The sequence below is a fragment of the Filicampus tigris genome, chromosome 6, assembly GCF_054856515.1.
Source record: "Filicampus tigris isolate MCC_2025a chromosome 6, RoL_Ftig_1.0, whole genome shotgun sequence".
Classification (NCBI taxonomy): domain Eukaryota; kingdom Metazoa; phylum Chordata; class Actinopteri; order Syngnathiformes; family Syngnathidae; genus Filicampus; species Filicampus tigris.
In genome coordinates this window covers 14,601,232-14,629,225 of record NC_141222.1, presented here as the reverse complement: position 1 = coordinate 14,629,225, position 27,994 = coordinate 14,601,232, and the positions used below count along the sequence as shown (strand labels likewise).

The 27,994-nt window shown below is 39.2% G+C and overlaps 2 protein-coding genes across 2 annotated transcripts; both read left to right on the top strand.

The window, feature by feature from the left end:
* The first annotated feature begins 3 nt into the window (after positions 1-3).
* Positions 4-16,637, top strand: acer2 (alkaline ceramidase 2). Its single transcript, XM_086033102.1, has 6 exons — positions 4-349; positions 605-719; positions 1,679-1,820; positions 2,200-2,337; positions 11,192-11,329; positions 14,750-16,637. The coding sequence occupies exons 1-6, from the start codon at positions 236-238 to the stop codon at positions 14,934-14,936; spliced, it is 834 nt and encodes a 277-aa protein (XP_085889228.1). The 5' UTR covers positions 4-235; the 3' UTR covers positions 14,937-16,637.
* A 408-nt stretch (positions 16,638-17,045) lies between these two features.
* On the top strand, positions 17,046-26,981 carry LOC147145946 (tetraspanin-5). Its single transcript, XM_086034353.1, has 10 exons — positions 17,046-17,495; positions 19,747-19,797; positions 21,344-21,490; positions 21,580-21,750; positions 21,866-21,991; positions 23,522-23,569; positions 24,139-24,255; positions 24,353-24,414; positions 24,842-24,894; positions 25,239-26,981. Exons 1-9 carry the CDS (start codon positions 17,412-17,414, stop codon positions 24,852-24,854), a joined length of 819 nt encoding a protein of 272 aa, XP_085890479.1. The 5' UTR covers positions 17,046-17,411; the 3' UTR covers positions 24,855-24,894; positions 25,239-26,981.
* Positions 26,982-27,994: the final 1,013 nt, after the last annotated feature.

The following is a 27,994-nucleotide window of genomic DNA, read 5'->3' as shown; positions in this document are numbered from 1 at the left end:
CGATGACGTCCGGGGTTACGTCGGACAGTAATTTTAGTCAAGTCACAGTACGGACACTAGATATTAGGCAGTCAAGAAAATCTTCGCATCATTTTATGTGCATGTGTTCGCCACTATATATTAATTATCTGGAGACCAAAGACGAGACATTACAGATTTATCTCGCGTGTTTTTGTTTTTGCGTGAAGGGACGACAACAAGCGTTGTCTCTCCCTCGAGCGCAACTAGTCCAGACATGAGTAACGTTAATCTGATTTTCTGGGACCACTTGCAGGCTGGCAGCTCCGACGTGGATTGGTGTGAAGGCAATTACCTTATTTACCCGGGTATCGCTGAATTTTACAACACGGTCAGTGTGCACTTTTAGCAATAACCGTGCGTGCTTTTTTGTTTTCATATTAACGCAGCTCGCCTTGTCATTAACAACTGTCACGTTTCTAGTTGAGTTTTTCTTTGTATTGAACTGCTGCCGCTTTCAAGACTTGATGTTTATCGTTTGGGCTGCAGCATCAAGTTACACATGTCAGTGTAGAGCACTCGCACGCTGGAAAACATCTGCCTGTGTGCTTTTTTTTCATGGGTTTCCCTTTGTTTGTCATTTCAGATCAGCAACATTTTGTTTTTTGTTTTGCCGCCCATATTAATGTGCTTGTTTCGCCAATATGCAACACATTTCAACAGTGGGATTTACCTCATTTGGACCCTCCTGGTCGTGGTGGGTAAGTTGGCTTGAGTGACGTGATCATTTCTGTGTTATGATGACCCATTTTCTGCGCCAACAGTCAACTCAGTTACTGCAGCAAAGTAACACCCTGTCCTCTACAATATAGGGATTGCATTTATAGATGCACATAAGATATGCAGTTTACACTCAGGTTTATGAAATTCATGACACAATAAGAAGTTTAGGTTGCTATGGATTTTCAGTAAATGCGAAGTTTATCCAGAGTGAAAGGAAATTGTGTATCTAAAGGTAAATAAAGATCAATAGATTTGAAATAAAAATATATACCTGTGATTTGTGTGTAAAATAAAATTACAGCACTCTTCATACAGGTGTAGACAGAAGTTAAATCATGTTGGAAATAAGATGTAAAATCAGTAAAATATGTTGTTATACGTATCCGATATAGGACTACATAGGACTACATATGAAAGCGATCCAAGTCGCATTTGAAAAAATCGGAATTGAGCCGTCATAAAAAAATCAGATAAAGGTCGCATATGGGCAAAAAAATCCAATCTGGGTCGCATTTGCCTGCGGTGTGAACCTAGCCTTAGAGGAAAGACACACAGCTGAAAACTTGGCTGCTCTCCTGCAGAGTGTGATGGGTACGTGGGCACTAGAAAATAAAGTCTTCGCCTGTGTGCATGATAATGGAGCTAACATGGTGGTAGCGAATGAGACCCTGCTGGACTGGGAGTTGGTACCATTACTCATTACATTATTCATAATAAATGCAATGCATTGCATTGGGAAATGTATCAGAAATGTATTCCTCTTTCAATTGTTCACCTTTATTCAGTCAGTTGTTGTTATATTAATAGAATTTAAATTAACAAACTGTCCAGACACTGTTTGGAAAGGGGCAGGTCTTCCAATACACATCACATCCAAACTTATTGGCACATTTCAGTTTTCAAATGAGTACATCTCTTTTGACACTTCCCACTATAGGTATCGGATCAACATACTTCCATGCTACCCTCAGCTTCCTGGGCCAGATGCTGGATGAGTTGGCCATCTTATGGGTGCTCATGTGTGCCATCGCCATGTGGTTCCCCAAAAGATACTTACCCAGGATGTTCAGGAGGGATCGGTAAGGCAATCATTATGGTTGATTAATGACCTTTAGACTCTTTAACCTGATATTAATTGTGTTGTTACCCCTAAGTGCCTGGAATGAGGGATCTGTTTTTAGAGAAACATTTTTCTATTTGGACGGATTGAAGTATTGAGCAGCTATAGTATATGCCTTATGCTCACTATTCTGTCACAACACATGTCCAGTGCTGTCACACCTTCAGTTTAATAATAGACCATTCTAAGATAGCTGACACCAGTAAAAGCTGCATCACATGTCCTAACTTCTCTTTCCATTGTCACACAGCCCTTGTGGTCGTTCTAATTTCCCTTGCAGCTCTTCTCAAGTACAATCAAATCTTATTTATCTAAATTTGATTTGCTCTTTGCTCTAGGTCGAGGTTCAAAGTTGTCATCGCCATCCTGTCAGGGATCACTACAGGGTTGGCCTTTGTTAAACCTGTTGTAAACTCCTTGTCGCTCATGACGCTGGGCATCCCATGCACCGCACTGCTCATCACCGAGCTTAAAAGGTCAGTTGTCCACTGGTATTTGAAACACTAGTGCTAAATGCATACGGAGTCATGATTTGCTACCAGAGAACAATTTGCCATCACGCCCCATTTTCCGCTGTATGGTATCTATTTGGTTCAACAAGGCTCTACTTGCTTTTGACACTTTTCTGTTTGCAAAAGCAGATGCTAAGCAGGCACTGTGAGGTACTTTTTATTAGGCTTTACGCGATCAGGGTTTTGTGGTTGATCAACGATCAGAACGTTAGGAAAAAAAAAAGATACTCGATCACCAACTTGATCAGAAGATGGAGCAATATATCTGTTTAAACAACTTGTATATTTACTTTACAGTCAACCCCAGCCATAGTGAAAATTAATTGGAAAAAATAATTTAACCCCCCAAAAATTATTCAAAAAATGCTGATTAACATTAAATATAACATGTAATAGTTATATATTTACAATATCTCCTTCCCTGACATTATTGGGAAAAAATATATGAACATTATCAGTCATTCAGGTGGCCGGGGCTTTTGCTAAAGCTAATGCTATCTTGGTTCAACAGCTGTAAACAAGGCCATACACTTACTTACAGGAACAGCTACTTACTACAGTAAGTAGCCTACGCCTGCTTTTTTGGTTGTAGGAAGCTGGCTGTGTTGTACAAGTCTCGGTGCCCACAGACTGCAATGATTATTTTGTTCTACATTGTTTGTCCACTTTTTAGCTAGCGTGTATGTGTAGCTGTGCGGTGTAGCTGTACAAATTCGGCCCTGTCTAGCAAGCTGCATTGACTCTATGTGTAATCGTATCACGAGAATAGCTCAATTCACATTTGGCATGATTGCAGTATATCCCATATTCTTGTTTAGCAAATGTTTAGTGCGTCTGTCAACAATGGCGCTATTTCCATGTTAGTTCAAACACCACGCCTGCTTGCTGCTTGCATCTGTGATTGGCTGAATGCGCGTGGCCAGAAGTTCACGTAATTTACGGTGATTAATGATTAAAGAGATGTTGAGATGAAATAAATAACACATGTACTGTTACTACTTCTTTTTTATGTAAATAAAACGGTTTTCTGACTTTTTACAAGTAAATTAAAAAAAAAAACCTGAATGGTATTACTTTGTGTTTGGAAAACACGACAAGGCTAAAAATAGATTGGCTTTTGGGCTCATACATGATGGAAGCACAGATTGACCCCAGAGTGAATAATGTTGTATTTGCTGTAATGTCTTATTTGGCGGATCCGATCAATGACGTCATTGATAGATGGCGCAAATTATAACATTACAGTTGATCAGCAATTTTGCATGAAATGCAAAATATTGACCGATTTTGATCCACTCTATTAGATCGATGTAAAGTCTACTTTTTCTAGTACCTGGTCAATGGGGGTCCCGATCACATCAACCACTGCTGGTCCCTCGAACTTGTTCGTCATAAATGTGGCATAGTAATTTTTATGATACGTTTGTTGCTGTGCTTTTTCTCTGGAGACTGTAGCATTTCACTCCACAGTCTCTCCTGCAGCACTCAATTTTCTTACTCCCCTGAGTCTCCTCTCGAATAAACTTGTCTCCTTAGTGTGCTCAACAGCCACATGCTGAGAAGTTAAATACAGCAGACCATTTGTCCTTCTCCAGTGTTGTTGTTTGTTAGCGTGTGTTGTACCAACTGATTTGTTGAATGTGGGGTTTTTTTTTCTGTATTGTTTAGATTTTGAAAACTAAACTGCAATTAGAGCTATGTCAAACTGAGCTGAGGAAAGACAGTACTCTGGCGTTAAAAACAAAAAATCTGCATTACTGGTGGTCCCATGTGTGGTAATAAACAAGAACAATTACATAAATATGACTGGCAGAACTCAAGCATTGCATGCCATGCTGTTTATAGAGCAGTGTATACAGAAGGTTAACCAAAGGTCAAGGAAGTGTTTTAGACTAGAATGAATTGCTAGGTTCTAAGGTAGTGCTTTACATAATCATATTTCCTCATTAAAAAGTCCATGAAATTTCCTACAGGATCTCTCCATTAATACAATAATTAGTGGTTGTAATACTTCTGCAAATGCTTTGAAGATGGTGTGAATTCTGAGCCTGCCAAAGCAAGAAGACAACAAAAAGAAATACAAACCATAAGTGGCGGCAAAAATACATAATTTTGAACGGTTTGACTTTGCTTTTGGAAATTGATTGATTATTCTTGCGAGTCCTAGACTGATTAGTGTTGAAGCTTTGCTGGCAGTTGGCACTTTCTCAGGGCCACTCTGAATAACATGCTGCCTCCCTCGGGAAGCCTGGATCGAGACCATGCAGGGCTATTCCTAGTGCAGCCTCTACCTCCACATCTAATGTGGAGAAGTCTCTTGAAGAAAGGACCTTCCTTTAAGAAAAGAAAGTTTCTTAGCCCATTGACCCCTCACTCTTGTCATCCTGACACGTGATTGACTGGTGATCTGTCCAGGGTGTACCTCTCACCCTAAGGGACAGATTAATATGTTTGTGTTTTGCCTGTTTGTTTACATATCATCAACATCATATTTTGAAAACAAATGTAAACACTGAATGGTTCTAAATACTGGTTTTCTGTGAAAGCAGTTTATTACTATTCAAATCCGCTGTGGACATTCTTCAAAATGCGCCACTAGTACTTTACTACTTAGCGGTACCCAACTGCGTGTGCTTACTTCCATTGCGAGCCCCGGGGTTGGTTTTGTCGTATTGTATAATTATTTGGGTCCAACAGACAGCCCTAAGTCGCATTCAACAAGTTATTTATTTTCCACATTTCCCTTCGTTCACGGCCTTCAAAATAAAAGCACACCAGCAAACCGCTATACACAGCAGGTTTGCTACAGCGTATTTCCGGAAGTAGAAGATGCCAGAAGAAGTGCATGAACTCCACCTTGATGTGACAGCGTCATACTTCAGTGTTGCGCGCAGCTTAATATACTCCCGGACACAAGTTGCTTCATAACAGTTAAGTTCCAAGTCGGGGGGTGTCGCTTCAAAAAGACAGCGACAAGAATGGATATCGTATCGTACCTGCTACAACCATAAAGGGACCGAGATGACTAGACTGCATTTAATTGTATTGCCAAACTAGTTTGCTTTTGCAGCAGCAACGAGCTGCGTGCTGCATCCTCTCCCCTCCGTGTGGGAAACTGTATGTCATCGCAACATGTGACATAACGGACCGATCAGAGCAGCAACAATTCCTGATGGGTGCGTGGCATGTGTTGCAGACCTGTCGCCAACAGCACAATGCGTCGGTCACGTGAATCAATGCGGCAGTTGTCGCTCGCGCCGACGCTGGAGTAGAAAGAAGCCTAAAAAGAAGCCTTTCACTGAGTAGGCTGAGATTAAATTTGGCCGCCTCGCGACCACGTCAAACGTATGAGGGCCGATTAGTAGGCCGGACTAAAATCCACTTCCGGCCATGCTGAGTCCAGCCATTTAAAAAAAATTGTCACCCATACGCCCCCCTGCCCCAAAAATGGGCATCCGGCCGGGTCCAGCCCAGGGACGGACTGCCCAGCTCTGCAAATCTCTGTGTTGTGTCATTGTCCCAAACGCTTTTTCAAAGGTCTTACAGCTTTGAGAGATGCAAGATTACAGTAAGCTGATTTATTGACCCTGTAGTATGAGGTGGAGGCACAGACTTACCTTGAAACCGACGACCTTCCTTCTGCAAAGATGTATTACGGTGATTAGTTTTAACATAACGTGCTACCTTAAATGAATCTAACATTACTATTGTCACTCATAATTGTTGAAAAAAAAAAATCCAGAATTTCAATATAGGTAACAACAATTAAGCCACACGGCTTCTGCAGAATGTCAAAATACTTCTCTGCATTTTGAGCGCTCAAGAGTATTAATAGATTTGTTCTCAAGCTATTTTCACCACTTTAATTTGCTTAATATTGTCTAAAAATAACAGACAGTGGGGACAGACAAACTATCACTTTGTAAAAAAAAAAAAAGTCAAATTGACCGTATTTGGAGATATGTGATTTCCGCCTGTCAGCGATGATACGCACATACAGTTGTGTTCAAAATAATAGCAGTGTGATTAAAAAGCTCAACATCATCATAGTAGTTCTATAGTTTTTATTTTCATGCATTAGGAACACTGCTCATGTTATGTATAATATATTATTATATAACTATTTAGCAGTTTTTGGATTGCTTTAAAGCGGAGCCTCAGAAGGGATCAAGCCTTCTCTGTTGCTGGTCCTTCTCTTTGGAATGACCTTCTATTGAATGTTAGGCAAGCCCCCTCTCTGTCCTTTGTTTAAAACCCGTTTGAAGACACATTTCTATTCTCTGACTTTTGATCGGACCTGAAATTGACAGTTTTCGTCTGTTTTCCTCTGTCTGTTGTATATCATGTTTTATGTTAATTTATTGCTTTCACTTGTTGTACTATGGCTATGTTGTTGTTGTATGTAAAGTGCTTTGTTACAGCTGAAGCGGTTGTGAAATGCGCTATATAAATAAAAATGTATTGTATTACTGCCCACGTTTACATGGCTTTTAAAAACCCCAATACTGCCAATATTCAAGTTTTAAAAGTTTTATTGGCTGCATGTAAACGCAGTCAATGACCCTGAATTGGTGTAAGAAATAAATTGCCATAGATTTTAAAAAATTACTATCAGCTTCTAACTTGTAAACACTTGGACAGCGTCGGATAAAACACATTTCTGGCAATGGCTGTAATTTTATCACAAAGTGTATGCGTGTACTGTATGTTTTTGTGTATTGTCAGGGGCCCAAATGTCAACATGCAGTCAGCAGTACATTAACTACCCCTTTTTGACCTTCTGTACTTGCATTGTTGAGTGACTTGGCCCAAAGTCATTACAGAGGCGTATGATGCAAAAGAATGTCCCTGAAAACACATAACAAGCCAGCTTTTAGTCTGCAGCCTTTCCCTCTGTCATTGCAATTTGGAGTTGTTTCCTTTTTACCGTCATCCTCACTCACCATGGCTACTCTTACGACATCAAGTCTTCTATTGTTCAACCTGATAATAATTCTTGACATTATTGTCGGTGCCAGTCATCCACGGAGGCGGCTTGTTTTTGTTGGGGGGAGAATTCCTGCTGCCCTATTCCGTCTGACTTAGACCTTTGCTAAGTACGTGATATGTTGTTTATTGCTTGCCTTTGAGTGTATGACTAATTTCCTCTCACTTGCATCACATCCACTGGGACACACACACAAAAAAAAAACAATTTGATGTAAATAACATTCCAGTCCACTGTGACATGACTAAATGTGAGGGCAATCATTTGAATCATAGGATAATTCCATGAAAAATCAAAATCACGTTTAAAGGAGAAGTGAAAAATGTTCTTTACAATAATATGTTCTATGCGCCTCCACTAGTCTAAACAGGGCATTCTGATTAATATTGCATTTGAGGAATATGAGTTAAGCAGCAAAATCCACCGGATTTTATCCATCTCAGGGGGCGGCCTTTTTGTCACTTGCTGTTGACTGAAAATGACATCATAGTTGCTCAGAGCTCAGGTAACGACCAATCACGGCTCACCTTTTTTCCGAAACTGAGCCATGATTTGAAGCCATATTTTGGTTAAACTTACTTCCGGGGCAATTGACTATAGAGCTAGAATCAGGCCAAATAAAAAATAACTGGTAAAGAGATAACAAAAAGTAAATCGCCCTTTAGACTACAGTTGCCACGTCCATTTGATTGATGAAATGTATTATCCTTCAAAATGGAGAGATTGCTTTGAGAAATGAGGAAAAGAAGCCATAGCCTATACAGTGTATAGTCCCATGACTTCATGGAGATGACAGTCATGCAAATACTGCTATTTTGGGGGTGAAAGCAATCCTCACCCATTTGTATTTATAATAATAATAATAATGCTGAAACTTTTTGGTTTTGTTGTCAGTAGAACATTCACGAAGTCTCCCTGTCACTTCCTGTTTTCCCTCCCAGCATTTCATTGAGATTCCACCCAAGATAGACATGCCAGCCCATTTCACCACTTATCTCTGCCTTCAACTGTCACACATTCTTGACTTTCACTAGCAGGACCCCCAAAACAAGTCCTGGTGCTGCTTCTTATCTTGCATGCTTCTGTCATAGCTGATAGTCACTGTTAGTACAGACGTTCAACTGAGAACTAATGCATCTGGCACATTGGGTTTGTTGGAAGGAAGCACTTGTGTCGGTCGACATGTCCTAAGAGCCAAGATAGATGCTTCTGACTGTCTTTTGGCCGAAGTTGTCCGTGTGACATAACATAAGACATTTCCCTTTGGGAGGAAATATCACAAGCCAGCTATTCTTCAGTATTTCCTTTTGCCCGGGAGTAGCCTCTCCTGTCTGCCAAAAATCTTAAAATAATAGATTGATTTATAATGACCGAAAAAAAAACATAATGTACGTGGCCCTTCATGCGCTCCCTGTCAAAAGGTTATGTCAGGTTTTTATTTTTATCATGTTGCAACTGAAATATTCCCCTGAATTTGAAACCACATTTAAAATAAAATTCATTTTAATTTGTCTGCTTACGGTAAATCTCCTTTTGTGCAGCTCATGGTGCCTGTATTCATAAAAACTCGAGCTATTCACAAAACACACAGTGAAAAGTTAAAAATCCATTATCAGTTATAGATTGCCTGTCAGTGGATAAAGCACAATATACTGTATAGGTGGTTGTCTGTTTTCATAAATAGCCAGTCTAAATAATGTAGACATTTTTGATTAAAGAAAAAGGAGCATGCTTTGTTCCTTAATTCCTTAACCCGTTCAATCCTAAAGACATATTTATATCTTTTTACAGTCTAGCCATTCAATCCGAGGAACTTATTTATATATTTTTTCAATTTTTCTCAAACGTTAGGGTAAAAGAGCGCCTGAAAATGCCTGGTACTGAATTCCTTGAAGGAGGCAAATTATTCAATTTTTTTTCACAACTTAAAATGGGTGTCTTAAGGTAAAGTCTGTGATACTGTATGTTTTTGTCAGACCGTCTCACAGATTCAAGAATTAATGTCATTTAGTCTGTTTTTTTTTTTTGTCATGCTGAAATTAACCTGTTTTGAGGCATGGTCCTGTCTTGCACAAGTGAGCCACCCCGTCCTATATAGTGCTGGGCCAATGGCATTTCGTTGTTCATGACGACTTAGGGCGGAGCTCATGGTGCTGGACATTTGAAACCCAAGTGTAAAAAAACAAATATTGAGAACGAACTACGAAGCAAATGCGAGACCCGAACAAGATAGTATGGGTTTCATTTTCATCATCAAGCTGTTGAATTTGTGTGAACATCTGTGTATGTGGCACATACAGTAAGTATGTGCTGCTGATCAGAAGCCGACACTATTATATTAAGCTAATTTGTGCATACAACAAAACTCAATGAAGACTTTTATCCCCTCAAAATTCAGGAGGCAGGCAAGTGTGAGTGACTCCAGAAACTTATAAATGGAACTAACAGCAATATATTGTGAACCATCAAGAACTGAATTAAACCAGGAAACCAGGAAACAATTAGATGTAGTTCGTAGAGGAGCACAAGACCAGGTAAAGAGGTGATTTACTGGACCCTTTTAATTTCAAGGAGGCCTACAACTAATGCAATTAATAAGCTGCACAAAAACCTCAGCTAGTCAGTGCTTGGACCAAAACTAATCAAACCTAGTTCAAAGTCAAAAGAAGCTGGGTGTTTTAGTATTTTTAACAAATTAGGGCAGTGTGTAGATGCGTTAAATATTGAGATGAGGAGACAAAGGCGAACTGTGTATCTTTTTATTTTCACACAAAATTGATTCAGAAGTGACTCAGATCAAGCAGCAAGCTACTCTCTTTCAACCCTTCCACGTCTATCATGCCTTTGAAGTCTATCATCCCGTTGAACCCAGTCCCTTCCCTTTAAAGTACAGGTTGCTGGCCAATGTATCTCTCTTGTAGGTCAGCACAGCCACAGTGTAAACTAAGAGTTATTGCAGACCGTAGCATGCTAGCAAGACGTAGCTGGGTTAATGCTACATGTTGTTTTGTGAGGGTTCTACCAGCTGGTCTTTTTTTTTTTTTTTTTTTTTTTTTAAATCCTTTGTTGCATACATTCTATGCGCACTGTGTTTTGACCTTGTTCACCCGTACGCTTATCATTTCTACACCATGACACTTTAACTGCTGCTTGTCTTTCATTTTACAGCAGTAGTAAGAAACTTTGATGCACCTTTTTTTTTTCTGTCACGCCAATGTTAATTTATCCTTGAAGAGAGGGCGTCACAATGAAAAGCTTGTCAGTGAGAGTGAGTTTGTTACAGTGGCTGTACTGTTCAGCCAGCAGCGGGCTTATGTGTGTGCGCATGCTTAAGGACACAACTAAGAATAGTTTTGTATCAGCAGCATTGTGGATTAGTCTGTCTCACTGTCACTGACTCTGCGCAAGGGCACATATATGTAGATAACTAGATCAGAGGATCTGGCTTGCTGCTCTTCTCAATGTCTTTATCAATATCTTTTGCCATGTTTACTAATATTCAACAACACGTAAAAGCTCTCCAAAGGCCAAACTATTCAAATTAATTAATGTTAAAAACAACAAAACAAATCATCAGCAACATCAAACGCATTTATACCTGGTGTGCACCACTCATAAAATATGAATATATATATATCGCAATACATGGGATGGAATACGATTCAAGGACGGTAGATTTTGCATCAAAACCAATCTTCCAATCCAAATTGTTTTTTGTTACATTCCTTGATGATACACAAACAGACGTACTACATGTAGCACTTTGTGACAGCCATTCTTTGGTGTATGCCGGTAGTAGTTGTGGTTCTCAATGCTGTTTATTTGTCACAGGTGTGAAAACCCACGTGTGTTCAAGCTGGGTCTGATCTCAGGGATCTGGTGGGCTCTCGCTCTACTCTGCTGGCTCAGCGACAAGATTTTCTGTGAAATGTGGTCATCTGTCAACTTTCCCTATCTACACTGTGCTTGGTAAGATCACATCACAGCAGAAACCAACACAAGTTACAGCAATGAATATCTCTTGCTGGTTTGAAACTAAATCTATCCTGCAATTAGACATTTAATACATTTAATTCTAAAACGTTTTGTGTGCACACAACAAAAGCAGTTTTATGTGGAACATGTACTCATAGTATGACGTTGTAACTAGGGATGGACATAAATGAATTGAATAGACACTACCATATTATGTTTAATTGAATCACAAAGACATGACACTATTGTCAAGGAAGAAGCAGCTGGCCACAAAGAAGAGGAAACAGGCGAGAATAGGAAGGCAGGGAGGATATTTTAAAAGGTTGTTGGCAATGATCGATTGCCCCGTTTACCGAAAGACAGGGACAGGCTACAGCACACACGAGACCCTTGTGAAGATAAGCGGTTTGGATAATGGACGCATGGAAGTAGTATTGATAAATACAACATACAGTGCCCTCCATTATTATTGGCACCCCTGGTTCAAATCAAGCTCCCCTCGTGGACATTCTATCCCCAGACCACAACCCAATTGAAAACCTCAGAATAAGATAAAGAGGAGAGTACAGATGAGAGGACATAGGTCGCTGAATGATTTGGAGAGACTGTGCACAAAGGAATGGTTGAAGAGCAGAGCCCTATTTATGTATTCTCCCATCTTGTGAAACTTAAAAGATTAGGTGCTGTTTCGTAGGCAAAAGGGGTTTGGAAAAAGCATTAGCATCAGGGGTGCTAATAATTGTGGAACACATGATTTGATGTAAAATAATTATTTCTTAACGTGGGATTTTATTTTCACACTGAATAAATGCACTTGAATTAAAGGTTAGGTTTTCCTCTTTTTTTTAAAATTTGGTCCTATGTTATTCAGACAAAAACAGAATTTATTTTAGGCAAAAAAACACATCTTTAACCAGGGTTGCCAAATATTATGGAGGGCGTTGCACCGTATATACTGCATTGCTATGACTATAGATGCCATGGTAGTGACCGTCATGCATTTTTGATTGGCTGTTAACTCTGCGTGATTGCGATACCAAGTATCTGCAGCAATATTGGTGGATCAATGTTGCCCACTCATAAGAACACCTGACGCTGCCTTACAGCTGAGTCGGTGTCATTTACACCTCTCTGGTTGCGGCACGGTCAAGTTTAATTAAAGACTAAATTGTGCGCAGGTGTGAGTGTGAATGGTTGTTTGGCCCAAACCAATACCCACACTTGCATCCTATGCTCTTCGCTGAAGTGCACACGTAGTCGAAGGGTTCGAGGGATGCGGGCTCAGCCGAAGTGCGGAACAAGGGCGCAAAAGGGGTGGGGCGACAGAGCACTTCACAAAATTGGGACACCTGCACACTCCGTACCCTCGGCGGGAACGCGCAAATGAGGGGCACAAGGGTGCAAGTGTGGATATTGGGATTAGGCCATTGTCTACATGTGCCCTATGATTGCCTGGTGACCAGTATTGGGTATACTCACCTCTCCTCCAAATTCAGATGGAATCGGCTCCAGCTCACCCATCACCCAAATATGGACAAGCGATTTAGATAATGGATGGATTTTTCTTTAGTAGACAAAGTACATTTAATCAACTGCCCACCCCTATTTTGTTACCACAAGATAGACTACACTACTTGCACAAAGGAATACTGGAGAAAATCAAGATCTTCTCTGTTATACATTGGGGTCGTCTACAACAATTTCATCTTTCCAGGCCTTTTTTTTCCTTTTTATTTAAAAAAGAAAAGTTCAGTTTACATTTTAGATTTCATTTCTTGAGAAGATGGAAGCAACACAGTAGTGAAGTGGTCAGAAGCTGCAAAAGAAAAAGGTTCTGGGTTTGCATGATTTCCTGATACTTCTCTCTGAGTACTCCGGCTTCTCACTGAACAAATTACCCATAGATGTGAATGTGAGTGTCCATGGTTCAGGGTTATTAAAGTTGATGAAAACAAATGAAATAGCTAAAACTAAAATTGACAAAAACATTTTCATTACCAAAATAAAATAAAAACGACAATGCTTAAAAAAAAAAAAAAAAAAAAAAAAAAAAACTGAAACTGAATCTTACGTTCATAAAGATGACTAAAACTAACTATAATTATAATGAAAATGCCCTTTGTTTAAATCTTTGTTAATGAATATCATAAGTGAGCTTTCGGGGTTCATTTTAAATTGGTTTATTGTGGTACAGTATAGCTGTATGTCCGTACAGAACAAGGTAGGTCAGTCATTTGAAATTTGTAGTTTACTTTATTACACGGCGGCACGGTGGTCGACTGGTTAGCACGTCCGCCTCGCAGTTCTGAGGTCGTGGGTTCGATCCTGGCTCCGGCCTCCCTCTGTGGAGTTTGCATGTTCTTCCCGTGCCTGCGTGGGTTTTCTCCGGGTACTCCAGTTTCCTCCCACATTCCAAAAACATGCATGGTAAGTTGATTGGACACACTAAATTGCCCCTAGGTGTGATTGTGAGTGCGGATGTTTGTTTGTCTATGTGTGCCCTGCGATTGGCTGGCAACCAATTCAGGGGGTCCCCCACCCACTGTCCGAAGACAGCTGGGATAGGCTCCAGCACGCCCGCGACCCTTGTGAGGATAAGCGGCATAGATAATGGATGGATGGAAATGCTAATGGAATAGCCTATAAATCCAGTAGGGCTCTGAGGTCTGCAGATTTAGAGCCCAGAGTTCAAAGAAAACATGGTGAAGCAACATTTAGCTGTTGTTCTACACGCAAATGGAATAAGTCAGCTCAAGTGTCAATGTGTTTAAAACCATCCCCCCCCCCCCACACACACACACACACACCGATGATAAATCTATTTTAAAGTGAAAATAAACCCATACACATTTTTTTCAAGAATATGTTCCCAGCAGGCCCACTAGTTGAAACATAGGATTCTGATTGCCCGAAGACAGCTGGGATAGGCTCCAGCACTCCCCACGACCCTTGTGAGGATAAGCGGTATAGATAATGGATGGATACTTTGTTACACAATACTTAGAGCCACACCCTTTTTTAAATTTTTTAAAAAATTTTTTATCTTGCACTCCACAAATACCATATAACAACATAAATACAACAAAAACGAACAAAACCCCTAAACTAAAACGAAGCATTTTCTGAAAAAGCAAACTAATAAAAATTAACAAACTTGCTATAAAAAACGGATTAAAACAAACTAGATTAAAAAAAAAGGTTTGAAAATCCCAAACTATTAAAACCCTGCAATGGTTGTCTCTCTCTGTACCTCAGATATGTGATGATCAGTTTGAGGTGCACCCCACATCTTGCCCAAAGTTACCCCCCCTGTAACCCTAAACAGGATAAAATGATATTTTTATTCCTCTACATTTGCAAGTGAGTCTGTTCTTGTACTTTTCTCCTGTTCATTCACAATTATCACTCTTGCAGGCACATCCTCATTTGTCTGGCTTCCTACTTGGGTTGCGTCTGCTTCGCCTACTTTGACGTTGCTAGCGAGGCCCCGGAGCGAGGTCCAGTCATCATGTTCTGGCCCAATGAGAAATGGGCCTTCATTGGCGTCCCCTACGTTTCATTCCTCTTTGTGCACAAGAAATCGGCTATCAAGGTGACTTAAGGTGATCCACGACTGCTCAGCTGGTTGCACTTTAGCATTTCTCACCGGGCCTTGTCCATGCAACATTCATCACCACACCGGTTGCCTCCAATGGATCACAGCACGGTCAAAAGAACAAAACGTGCCACAAAGAACAACGTAATCTGAGGACATTTCTGGTGGCTTCATACGATGTCAGTGTTTTAAACATGCCATGAAGCTTGCCAGGAGGCGCATGTGTTATGTTATTAAAGTATTATGCATTGTCCGCTTTATTAAATGTTTTGCACATGGTATGTTAACTCAGAAAACATCAATGTAAAGTATCAGATTGCCTTGACAAACTCCAGCATCTAATAGGTGCACTCTGGCCGTTATGAAACCAGCATTACAGACAATAATGCACTGGATACAACAACTGTGATTATGACAATATCCAAAAACCAGCTGCTCAGACTTCAGTGCAACTGATGTCTTTAATACCAGCATGATAACGTGGTTGACTGGAAAAATACTCTTGTACTTTACTAGCCAATGATGTCTTTCTATATGAATGAATGAAAAGCCATATAAACAAAAAGTGAATGTTGACATCAAAATGGATTGGATTTAGCAACGGACAAAGAGCAAACCACTATCACAAAATTTCAGGTCAAGCATCAGTATTTCATTTTAGTTGTTCAGCAGTAAGTACCTTTCAAATGTTTTGCAACTGTTTTACATTGTATTTGATGGAAGTGTTTTTTTAATTTTTTTTATGTAACATAGAAGAAATCTCAACTCATGTCTTGTTCTCTGGGGTTTGTTTATTTAGTCCAGAAATACAATGTTAGACTATAAGTTTTAAAAATGTATGAGAATTATGCACAAAGCTTAAATCAAACTGGATAATGTGTTGCCGAAGAAAACAAAAGTGCAACGCTCTCCTGTAAACATGGTACAGTATATACTGTATGCTTTGTATGCTGTGGGCATTTATTCCCACGTAAGGGAAGCAGAGTTGGCTAATTGCTCTAACCAAGTGCTTTATTATATTACAGTTCATAATTGGACACATTTTTTATGTCCAATTTAAGGCTTTTTTTAATACCAAAAATGAGCTGTATGAAATTTGAAAAAGAAACATGGGTGCTAAAAAGCTAAAAAACAAAACAAACTTCACCTCAAATGATTGTATTCCATGTGAGAAAACGGCCTCAAGCTAACTCGCATGCACACATGAAGGGTCAAACGAATTGCCACAGACACTCAAGTTTTGATATTACAGAGTGATATTTAAACCCCAAAATATTTAATCTTTCTCACTCTCTCTCTCTCTCCAGCATATGAAACATGAATGGTTTTGTTATTTTATTAGTGTCTTTATTGCCAGAACAATTATATTTTTATTGTATTGCAGATATACAATATTACCAATGTGAGCAATGCCTCATGGAGCTGAAGAATACATGATTGTGTAATTTTGAATGAATGCAAAGAACATTGTGCAGAAAATAACTTAAGTAATATTTGTTAGCTTTGTTTTATGATCACAAAGAAGTTGTGAAATTTCACATGGACTTTTGTGTATGTTGATCTGTTTTTTTCTTCATTGGTGACACAGACCGCAGCACAGAATTATTTATTTTCATAATTTATCCTGTTTTGTAAACAAACATTTGTAATGGATTTAAATATTGGTACTTTATTTTATGCAATAAATGGAGCCAATGACTACCCCAACCTCTGCTTGGATCCTCATCCGTCATCAATGAAACTTTTGTCCACTACGAGGCAGCGTTTTCCCACTTAATTATTTCCGCCAGAACTCCAAACCCAGCCAAGGGAACTGTTTTCAAGTGCTGGTTTCCTATCTACATACACCCAACCACCTATTTTCCAGTTACAATATATAATTGTAAAAACAAAAATAGGTGACTCTTTGGCCCCACTAGAACAAAACAGTAAATGTGTTCCTCTTATTGAGACACACCATTTTTTTATTGTACACATTTTGATTTACAATAAGGTATTATTTGTTAATTGTGGCTGAATGGGGATATTTTTACTCTTCTCTTTCTCTTTGAGTCACTTGATTATCCACAAAAGCAAAATTGATCAAGTAGACTCAGTTGAGGAAGTCCCGCCCCCTGTGAACATCGTGAGGTCTCATTTGTTTCCACGAGCGTCAATCAAACAGCCATGTCAAGATTGTGGCTCAAATAGAAAACCAGCGAATTCAATCTGCTTGAATTCTGTGGATTTTTCTCGCCGCCAACCTTCAGGGACTCACATTTTGAGCAAAGTGATAAGTGTCAAGAGACGGGCGTGTAAACGCTCCTCTCCGCGCGTTTTGTCAGCGCCTAACGGGATGATGTTTCAAATTAGACGCTGGAACAGCTGTGAGAGTCGACGTTAAAACCAAATAAACGGGTGTTTCCTCAAGCGATTGTTTTTGCCGGAGGACCATCGATGTGATTTCTAGGCAGCGAGGGCGGCGGAAACAAAGCATCCAAAATGATGTCAGGAAAGCATTTCAAGGCTCACGAAGTCAGCTGCTGCATCAAGTATTTCATTTTCGGATTCAACATCATATTCTGGGTAAGCGCTCCTCTTGCTGCGATGTGTCTTCAGGCCTGGAACAACATTCTTACTTGACATGTGCAGTCTGCCATTAGTGGAATCTTTCATGAATGTGAGAATCGTGGACGAGCCGCCTTTCATCGCTGCAACAAAGCTTGCTGCTTGGGTGCACTTGCTGCCTCCATCAGGCTATCGGATGGCTTTTGTTTTAGTACACTGCTGCGATAGCAAGACGGCTACCGCTCCTGTTTACATCCAGCAACACTCTTGCAAAATGGGAGTTTCATGTTTCTGTGAGGGTCCTCTTGTTCTCATTAATCGTCCAAGCTGTCGGGCTTCAGGACATTAATGAGCCCTATTTCCAAAAGGTACAGTTTTTAATGCTGCCTTAGGGCTGGTGTCAAAAACGACAATGAATCATAAACCATTCTTTTTAGAAAACTATCTTTAAAAAAACAAACAGATTTGCCGAACTACATTTTGCTTATTTGACTTATATTTTTACGTCGTCACTCGATATGTATCGTGGTTTGTAATTAGCTTCACTACATCGCGGATTTTTGTTATTGAATGGGGGATTATTCATATATCATGGAATTTTGCAGTGATTTTTTTTTTCCAGTTTTGAAGTGGATATTTTGCCGGGAGATGTAAACGAGCCGTTTTGTTTAACGTGTTTGTTGACTTGAACAGTTATGCAGTTGAACAATTTTGATGTAGTTTGTGAAGCATCAAAATAATTGGCAGGATGATTAGGGCCCCAAAAAACTAAAAGGTTATGTTTAGGGTAAGGATAAATAGGGGTTAATAAAAAGAGTTAAAATGAATTTTGAAAAACGAGGCTGGGGTTGGAATTAAGAGGTTCAACAGTTTAACCTATATATATTTTAAACAAAGTTAAGGTAATCAAACTGGGAAGCAAAAAAATTTGCCCAAACGGCCACAACTGGAACCGGGAGCCAGTTAATGTGCCAGTTTAACCGTAACACAGCAGTAAACACATCACGCTAAAATAACCTATTCGCTAAAATAACCTATTCTAACCTACTGTAATTACGGTGAAATAGCTGATTCATGGCAGGCCCAGAATTCCCCTCTCCGTCGATTGACCAATCAGAGCAATTCATGCCAAAATAACAGCAGGAGAGTTGCCTGTCACGGCAAAATAACCAGTGCCTTACATTTTTCTACACAAACTCTTATTGCAGAGCAATTAAAGTGTGAGTAAAACACAGTAAATGTCTTACATATAGGAGAGAACTTAATTTGTGCCATTGGAAGTTTTGAATCAGATCAAATGGCCATGATGTGGGGTGTCTCAAGGGTCAGTCCTTGGACCCCCTCTGTTCAGTCTGTAGATGTTACTTTTGGGTCAAATGAGTCAGAACGCCAATGCTGGCCATCACAGTTATGCAGTTGACACACAGCTACAGTATATCTATTAATATCCCCAAATGACAGCAGTTCAATCAAGTGTATTGTGTCAAACTTTAGAGCAAATTAACAACTGGATGAACCAAAATTTCCTTCCACTAAACCAAAACAAAACAGAGGTCATTGTTTTGGGCAATAAAGAAAAGAGGATTGCTGTTAGAAAACACCTGGAGTCACTGTCTTTAGAAACCAAAGAACAATCTTGCGTTTCCGACTACCAACTTCGACAAACTACCACAAAATATAATACATATTTTGGCTTAAGACCACACAGAAAAAGAATTGTGAATCACATTTATACATTAACGCATGATGATATAATGCATCTGACAGTTTTGTCGGTGATGTCTTGTGAAGATGTCAAATTCGTTTTACTGAATAATAAATGACACCTCATCAAACATGACAATAAAACATAATTGTAAGATGTTATGTAAAACATTCATTCAAAAACTACAGAGGCAAAGGCTTCCATTATAATATACTGTGTTGCATAAATTACATAATTTGTGATTTGTGTTGAAAGTTTTGGAACTTACTACCAGAATGTATTTTCATCTCTGTTAGCCACCAGTTGCACTTCCTGGAATGTGTTTTTGAGCTTTTAAGCTGTTAAGTGGTAGTTTGAGCTGGAACTTCCCTTTATTCAGTCAGTCATGATTTATTTGGGCTGTTGAAGATGTTTTCCAATGTGGGAGTCTCTTGCTGATGCTGCAAACTGATTTTTTTTCTTTTTTTTTTGGGTGCAAGGCAGTGAGGGCAACAGTTTGTTGCCCAGTATCCATCACAGAAGAATAATCGTCTTTTTTTTTTTTTTATCTCTCGTCCCATCCAGTTCCTTGGAGTGGCGTTCCTTGGCATTGGATTGTGGGCATGGAGCGAGAAGGTTAGTTTCCATGGATTAATAGTTTCTTATTATTCAAATACACAGATCAATCACATTTCTCAGTTGTGGTTTACGGCCACCCAAAGCTCAACCTTATTGGACTGAAAAAAAAGTGTCTGAACTATGAAACCTTCACTCCATTTCTCTTACTGGTGTTAGAATTTAAAAATCCAGTGGGGAAAAAGAACCCGTCTTATTTAAAAATAAATAGAATTAGATATGAATTAGAATAATCGGCCGGATGATTTAATCAGACATCATTAGCCTTTTTACATTAAAACATTCCAACATAAGTCAAAGATAATCATGTCAAAATAAAGATTTTCACCGATTTTTCTCTCTGTGGTAAAGTTTAACATAAACTAAAGGACAATTTATTGTAAAACAGTCAGATGTTCTTCCTGTAATTCACTTCTTTATTGTTGTAAGTGTTAAGGAGTTAAAGGAGAAGTTATTTATTAAAAATATTTTTTTAATTAATTGCCCAATTAATTGGTTATTGGATTTTTTTTTTTGTCAAAATAACGGAATCAGCATCAGCCTAAAAAAAAACAACATATTGGTCGGGCCGTTGAGATAATGGAGGCATAGATGTATCTACGTTACAAACAGTTCAAATGAAATAGAATCAAAGTAACACAGCATCATTTTCACACTGTGTGATTGATTATTGATATGGTACTGTATTTTGTTGGGGTTTTTTCAATGTACAGACAATGGACTACAGATGTTGGATCCGTTAAACTTAATGTATGTTGTTTACAACAATAACAATATAATATCCCTGAAAGGGTGATACCAGTATTTATTTGGGACCATTATCCAGTTTGGCATTACCAGTGGGATTCCAATATTATATGTCGAAATACCGGTACTCATACGTCCCTATGAAATCTGATCATATTGGAATTTGGTGTCACAGCATTTTGTGGCCTTGAATTAGGGCTGCTCGATTATGAAAAAATGATTAATCACGATTATTTTTGTAATACGGTAATTAAAATCATGACTATTCAAACGATCATTTATTTTTGGATAAAAAACAAGAAAATGTTTAAATGTAAAAAATGTCAAGGCAAATTTCTTTGAAACACTATAATTATGTAAATTCCTTGTTGGACCAAACCAAATTTATAAAATTACTTATTATAAAATAAAAAAGGTGCAAATGTATAAATTCAACTATGATTTCCTTGTGTAGAGCAACATAGTGTGTTGGATATAAATGCATATTCATCGTTTTTTACAATTATGCCAATTTTGCAATCGTGGATTGTAATAATCGTAATTGAATTTCGATTAACTGCACAGCCCTACTTGAATATGGACTAAATTCTGAATATCAATGAAACGTAACCCCCCTTTTAGCAACTAGGATCCCAGGTCAGAAGCTTTCAGTCAAACAGTTGAGCCTGAGTAGAGTTCTACTTGTAGTCAATTTTGATTAATGCGTTGACAACCAGCTCAAATGACTTAACACAATTTTTTCTTGCTCTTCTTTGGTTATAATATCTCCTTCTCACACTTTGTTTTACTCCCACACCAGGGCGTTCTGTCCAACATCTCATCTATCACAGACCTGGGGGGCTTCGATCCAGTGTGGCTGTTCCTGGTGGTTGGCGGAGTAATGTTCATTCTGGGATTTGCAGGTTGCATTGGAGCACTGCGAGAAAACTCTTTCCTGCTCAAATTTGTAGGTGTCATCATCAAGCAAATTGTGGACAGCTCAAAGTGTTGCTTGTTGTTTTACACGATTGGCTGACTGTGATTGTGTGTGTTCAGTTCTCGGTGTTCCTGGGTATCATCTTCTTCCTGGAGCTGACGGCAGGGGTTCTGGCCTTCGTCTTCAAAGACTGGATCAAGGACCAGCTAAACTTTTTCATCAACAACAACATTCGAGCCTACAGGGATGATATTGATCTGCAGAACCTAATTGACTTCACCCAAGAATATGTGAGATTCAGCGTTGGTTTTTAATCCAATTGGAGTTAGTTTTGTGTTTATCTGGACCGTGGGACTTCTTGAAAATATCTCTGGGAGTTATGTTGCCCATTTGACCTTGTTGCAGTGGGAGTGCTGCGGTGCTTTTGGAGCTGACGACTGGAATTTGAACATCTATTTCAACTGCACGGATTCAAACCCGAGTCGCGAGAAATGTGGTGTGCCCTTTTCCTGCTGCACCAAAGACCCAGCGGTATGTCTTTCCCGCTCAGTGTCTTGCTCCTTCCCACACAGTTGCTACCCATTCACTCGAAAACAATCTTGCAGACTTGGGGGCTGGACGTCTTACAGTCTTGCGTAGGTCGAGGTCTGGCATGCAGAAATATTTAGACTGATTGTACAGTACTTTGAGGGGAAACTGTCAAGCTCCTCCCTGTTGCAGATAGTTTGGTTATCTGTGTCCTCCAGAAGCTGGCTGCGGTTGTCAACTATTCAGGCTGGCGTCCAACAGGACATCCAGGCCTCTCTATGTGTAGTCATTTCACTCTCTGCTGGCTCAAGACAGTTTCGAATGTGTTGCTGAGGAGGCCTTTAATGTCTGCACAAACTGTGACAGTACTTGAAACAAAACAGACTTGGCAACCAATGTTTCTTTCATGTGGTAACCTAAAGGCAGTTTGCAGATGCTATCAGTTGGCAATGAAACCAGGCTTGCTGTTCCTGGAGGTTATCATTGCACATGGGGTTGAATCGGCAGTTTTTCTTCTTTTTTTCTTTTTTTTAAGCTGAATGTCCAAAATCGAACGTCCCAAAAGTGGCACGATTCGGAGTTCAACAGAATTTTTCTGAAAAAGCATGCCTCAAACACAAATTTGGCGTCATACGTCAACGTCAGGATAGCTGTGCATAAATCTTGTGAGACTCCCACTCACAAGCTAGCAAACATGTTTTTTTGGCCTCCCAAGTAACCATGTTGAATATACAATGATTTAAACGGCGCATACTGATAAAACAGCCACAAAGCACAAGATGTGTACGTGCTGCCTACTGACAGACATACACTTATTAGTTCCAAGTTACAATACCTTTACAATGGCAACAGTTGACAGTATTCTTTTGGGGATTATCAAAGGATGAGTACAGTCGTTGACTTTATTCTTGTTGTATTATACATATGGCTAGCTACTCTTCATTACAGTTAGTACCGTTAAAATGTCAATTAAAGTACTGTCCGTAAAGTTACTGTGTGCTGGTTACTTCTATAATGTGACAGTTTGACCCTGGAGCAAATAAATTCACTTAACATTACGTTATGGAAAACATTTTTAAACAATTGCAACCGGCAGAGTTCAACATTGCTTCAGAGGTTCAGTAATATGACTCAACATTTATTGGGTAAGTCTGATTTGCAACAAAACTGCAAAAACAAACACTGTGTCAGTCATATGTCATTGAAGCACTTTTGAGAACATGAACATGAGCACTTGGAACATAATTTCCACCAACAATTGGGTTAACCAGACAAGTAAGTGTGGAATCGTGATGGTAAAAATATGAAATACAGACAAACGCGCTAGGAACCTTGTGATTTTTTTTTGCTTCTTGATCAGATTAATTTCCTGCTCCAGCTTTGTAGCGTTTCCCCTCCTGGTTATTTTAAATATTCAAGCTGTGTAAAAATGCAATGCTCACCACTGCCTGTTTTTTTTTAGCAAGCAGAAACTAAAATACTCTACTCTTGAACTGGTAATTAATTATTAAACTTTTTTTTTTTTCTTCTTAGGAGGACGTCATCAACACACAATGTGGATACGATATCCGAGCAAAAATCGTGAGTGGAAAAACTTGAATTCCTCAGAATATTTGCTGTAAAGTTACAGTGGTGTTTTGTGACATGAAAGCAGTAAAAACCTGATTGGTGAATGTTGTTTCACTTAGTTTGCTACTGATGCATGATGTCATTAGGTTCTCCACCCTGGCAACAATATCCTCCTTTCAGTACATTTCTGTTCACTCCTCAAAATCTAGCAGCTGTGTCCCCATCAGTACCGATGTGGTATTACTCATGCTGCAGCAATGCGGTGGGATTTGAAACACCCCTCCCCCCATCATTAGCTTTGGCCTCACTCCCTCACCAGGATCGAAATGTGAGGAAAGGCTGAGTTTGTTTTCTTTAACTTTGAATGTGAAGAAAAATCCAGTTTCCTTGCAGAAAAACAATGTGCTGAATGCAGTACAATCAAGTGACAATAGTGCAACAAGTTTTCACTGTGAAAAGCTTCAGGGAGACAGAATTTACACGGCAATGCCAAGTGTGCATCAGTGAAGCTGCAAATGTACACTGTGACCCGAATGCAAATGTAAACAGTTGTGTTTCCTGTGGCTCTCTGGGCCTTTCAGGACTCAGAGCAAAGGACATTTATCTACATTAAAGGCTGTGTACCACAATTTGAGAAGTGGCTTCAAGACAACCTGACAGTGGTGGCAGGCATATTTATTGGGATTGCATTATTACAGGTGAGAATCGACGAGTCACATTTTTGGGGATGGAAAATTGTAATCATTTAAATTACATTGTATGTGTTTATTTTATGTATCTATATATTTTTTTTAGATATTTGGCATCTGTCTAGCACAGAATCTGGTGAGCGACATTGAAGCAGTAAGAGAAAGTTGGTATGTTTCTTTACTTTTTTTCTATTAAACCATGACTTCTCTGGGGATTACTTTTTTAACGGCTTAATAGATATTTTATTGCTCTGGCATTACATTTTGTCTGTCATGGTTCGGTACAGTTACTACACACAAGAGCATAAAGTGTGCTTGCTCTTACCTTTAAACTTTCCAAATCAAAGGAAGATGGAAGATGGGGGAGTGGTCTTGTGCTGCCTTACAGAAAACTTGGGAAATCGGAAAATTCTAATGTCAGACTGGGGGGAAAAAAGCCTTGGAACACTACTTGATGTCACACGCATCACAGTAAAAATGTAACATTTTTTTATCTGTAGTAATTGTATGTATTTGTGGGGGGGGGGTACACACAAGTGCTTTTTTTCTGAATATTTTTTTCGCAATACGTCTAACTGTGCTTCATCTTGTGCAGTTTGTTCACCTAAGGCTGCTATATAATCTCCAGAGGCAAGAAGGATGTACCAGGTAAGCCTTGAGCAACATGTATGAATATGACTGAATTGTGGCGCAGTGTGCGAGGTTCTGCATCTAGTTTTTATGAGTGGCTGACCATCAGCCTTCAGTTTTGCTGTGAATCGCAATTGGAGCCGCAGGTGATTGTTGAAAAAAATGCCATGTAATGTCACATGGGATTTCACAACAAAATGATGTTTTTGGGTATGAACCGAAATCTAGCCAGTCGCCGCCCCAGTCATGAATGGGACATGTCAAATATCCACAATCTTTCCTTTCCTTACATTGGAGCCACCCCCCCCCTTCCCCTAATTTAGTGCTTTTCAACTAAATCTTAAAATGTATTTGTTTTACAGGACTCTTCAGACTGTACACCAGCAATGAATGGAGACACTTTAATCAACTTCGGTGTCCAAAATGAAGAGACTCATTTTTGTGTAAATAGTACATGTAGAGTCAATTTGTGGACCTATTTTTGGAGGACGCACAAACTCTGAAATGTCTCGTGAGTACATTGCGTCAAGCAGATCAATGCAGTGGGCGTCCATTACAGTGGTGAAGTCCAAAAGCTTTCAAACAACACTGTTCTCTAAGGGAAGCAGCAGAGAAGACTGCCATCTTGCATTCTCACAAATACAAAAATACTTTGTATTGAGAGTGCGCACAACTTTACAGTTGTGCTGTTTTTAATGCTTCTTGTACAAAGTTAAGTCTATTTTGAGGAAGCACTGCATGGCTTTTGTCTACTGGGGGGACATTGGCTCGCCTATCTGTAGTACATTCAAGTATTAGAACATATTTGTAAAATTAGTGGCTAGTTCATGGTGCGTTTGGCTGGTTAGCACTTTGTGAAATGCTGAATGGGAATTTGAAGTTGCCAAGAATTAACTTGAGATTTATTTATGGCATCACCTTACCAGACTGTGACATTCAGTACCTTAAGTCAGGGCTCTAGACTAACTTTTATTTATTTTTTAAACTAGGACCGCAGTGACCCCTACCCTAAATTTTAGAGGCCCTAAAACTAAAGTAAAAAATTAAAGTAGAAAATGTAGGGGCACACAGTGTAAAGTGACTTGACTTAACTCAACGGACTTAAATCATCACATTTCTACTCATTTTCACTGTTAATGATGAAGTGTGGAGCAGATGTTTGTCAGCAACAAAAAATATATTGAAGAATAATCAGATAAATACATCTGCAATTTTACTGGTTGTGATGCGCGTGTCTATGAAAAATATCACATAACACTGTCTTAAATTTTAGGGGCAAAATGTCCACATTTTAGGAGCAGTCTGGAGCCCTGATAAGTAATCCTGAGATGCGTAGATAAAGGTATATAATGAAGGTTGTACTATTTTCGAACATCTGGAAGAAATATAAAAAGGCGTCATCGTCAAAAGTAAATCTTAAGCACTTTAATCCTCATGGAGGAATAATGACGCTTATGGGGCGAATCAGCTACTGTTGTGATTCTTCATTATAGTTCAATGGGGGACCACTACAGAGGGATTTTTTTTATTTTTTTTAAATCGGCAGTAACTTCTGCTGCTCTATCGTCAACCAGTGACGTCATCCATACATAACTGCTCTCTTCGCAATTGCTATTTATTTTGGTCTTAATGTGTTTTTGTTTGTGAACAAATGTGTTTAACTGATAAAAAAAAATGCTCATTGGTCTTACGCATTCGTTTTCACAGGAAATTGAGATCTTTTTAAAGCTTGTGTTGTATAATATGCTGATATTTGCACTTATAGAAAATAATTTATAACTTACACACAAATGGCATTTAAAAGTAAGCCACACGCACCATCACCAGCATTATTTAAATACTGCAAGAGGCTTTCCAGGGTTTTGCAGTCACATTCTCTTTTTTGTGCTCTTTTTGAATCACCAAAAACATAAAATGATTGTTAATGTTGATTGATCACACTCTTTCTTACCACTCAGTGCCAAATATAATGTAAGTTCTGCATATTCCTGGTTATAAGTTATAATAGTGTTTCCTAAACTTTGTTCTGTCCTCTCTCTTTCTTGTGAAAAACTGGGTTGTGGCAAGTTGTAAATATATCAGAATAAATGTGGGTCTTTGTATAACTTCTGTAAAATGTCATCCTTTCCATATAGCACATCCTTTTCGTTGTCAATTTACAGCTCAGTGTTAGCAGAGTGGTTAGCACGTCTCTCGAGTATTCGGCTTCCTCCCACGTTCCAAGAATATGTTGGTGTAATTGAAGACTTTAAATTGTCCGTAGGTGTGATTGTGAGTGTCAATAGTTTATATGCATGTGCCCTGCAACTAGCTTGTGACCATGCACACCCCGTTCGCCTAAAGTCAGCTCCAGCTCACCTGTGACCTTAATGAGGGCAAGCGAATACATAAAATGAATTGCCTTTCATACAATAGATCAAGGAAATGTAATCAACTGTCCATTCTTAATGTAATTAATGCACCGGGAAAGTGCAGTTTGAGTACAAAATGTATGTGAATGCTGAAGAGCTGATGTTCAACGGGAAGGCTGTAGAATTGATTAAAATGAAAGAAACGTTGAGTGTGACACTAAAAAATGTAGTATTTGAATGATAGAGGTGCATTTGCCATTAATATGGAAAATGTGGACTTTTTAGGATCGTGCAAAGAGTAAAGAGACGTAAAGAATTTCAGCTCAATATTTCGTATTATCAAATCTACACGGAACATGCTCTCTGCACTTTTAAAGTGACCTGGGGGAATGAAGTGAAGTGACCAGTAGTGAAGCAGCTTTGAGGCAGCCCAATACTGTCATCTAGTGGCTAAAATTATTAAATTACAAATAATGTGCACACTTTATACAGTAAATTGTGTGTCATCTTCCACACCACTTATCCTGTACAAGGTCGCCGGGAGGTTCTGGAGCCTATCCCAGCTGACAATGGGCGAAAGGCAGACGACCCTGAACCAGAGGCGGAGCCAGAACGTGGTTAATGTGTGGGCCTGGAAAAATCAGGGTGGGCCTGAATATTTCTCTCATTGAGCACAATCCTCCTATCCCGACACATTGTATATTCAAATTAAATGATCAACTCAATATGAAGTTAAGATCTTCCTTATACAAGCACAATTATGCCAT

Bases quoted from the DNA above. Each gene is read 5' to 3' on its own strand.
- acer2 (XM_086033102.1), top strand. From the start codon at position 236: ATGAGTAACGTTAATCTGATTTTCTGGGACCACTTGCAGGCTGGCAGC. The intron at 350-604 runs GTCAGTGTGCAC...TTGTCATTTCAG, and splicing joins TCGCTGAATTTTACAACACG to ATCAGCAACATTTTGTTTTT. The intron at 2,338-11,191 runs GTCAGTTGTCCA...TATTTGTCACAG, and splicing joins CTCATCACCGAGCTTAAAAG to GTGTGAAAACCCACGTGTGT.
- LOC147145946 (XM_086034353.1), top strand. From the start codon at position 17,412: ATGATGTCAGGAAAGCATTTCAAGGCTCACGAAGTCAGCTGCTGCATC. The intron at 21,491-21,579 runs GTAGGTGTCATC...GTGTGTGTTCAG, and splicing joins ACTCTTTCCTGCTCAAATTT to TTCTCGGTGTTCCTGGGTAT. The intron at 21,992-23,521 runs GTATGTCTTTCC...TTTTCTTCTTAG, and splicing joins GCTGCACCAAAGACCCAGCG to GAGGACGTCATCAACACACA.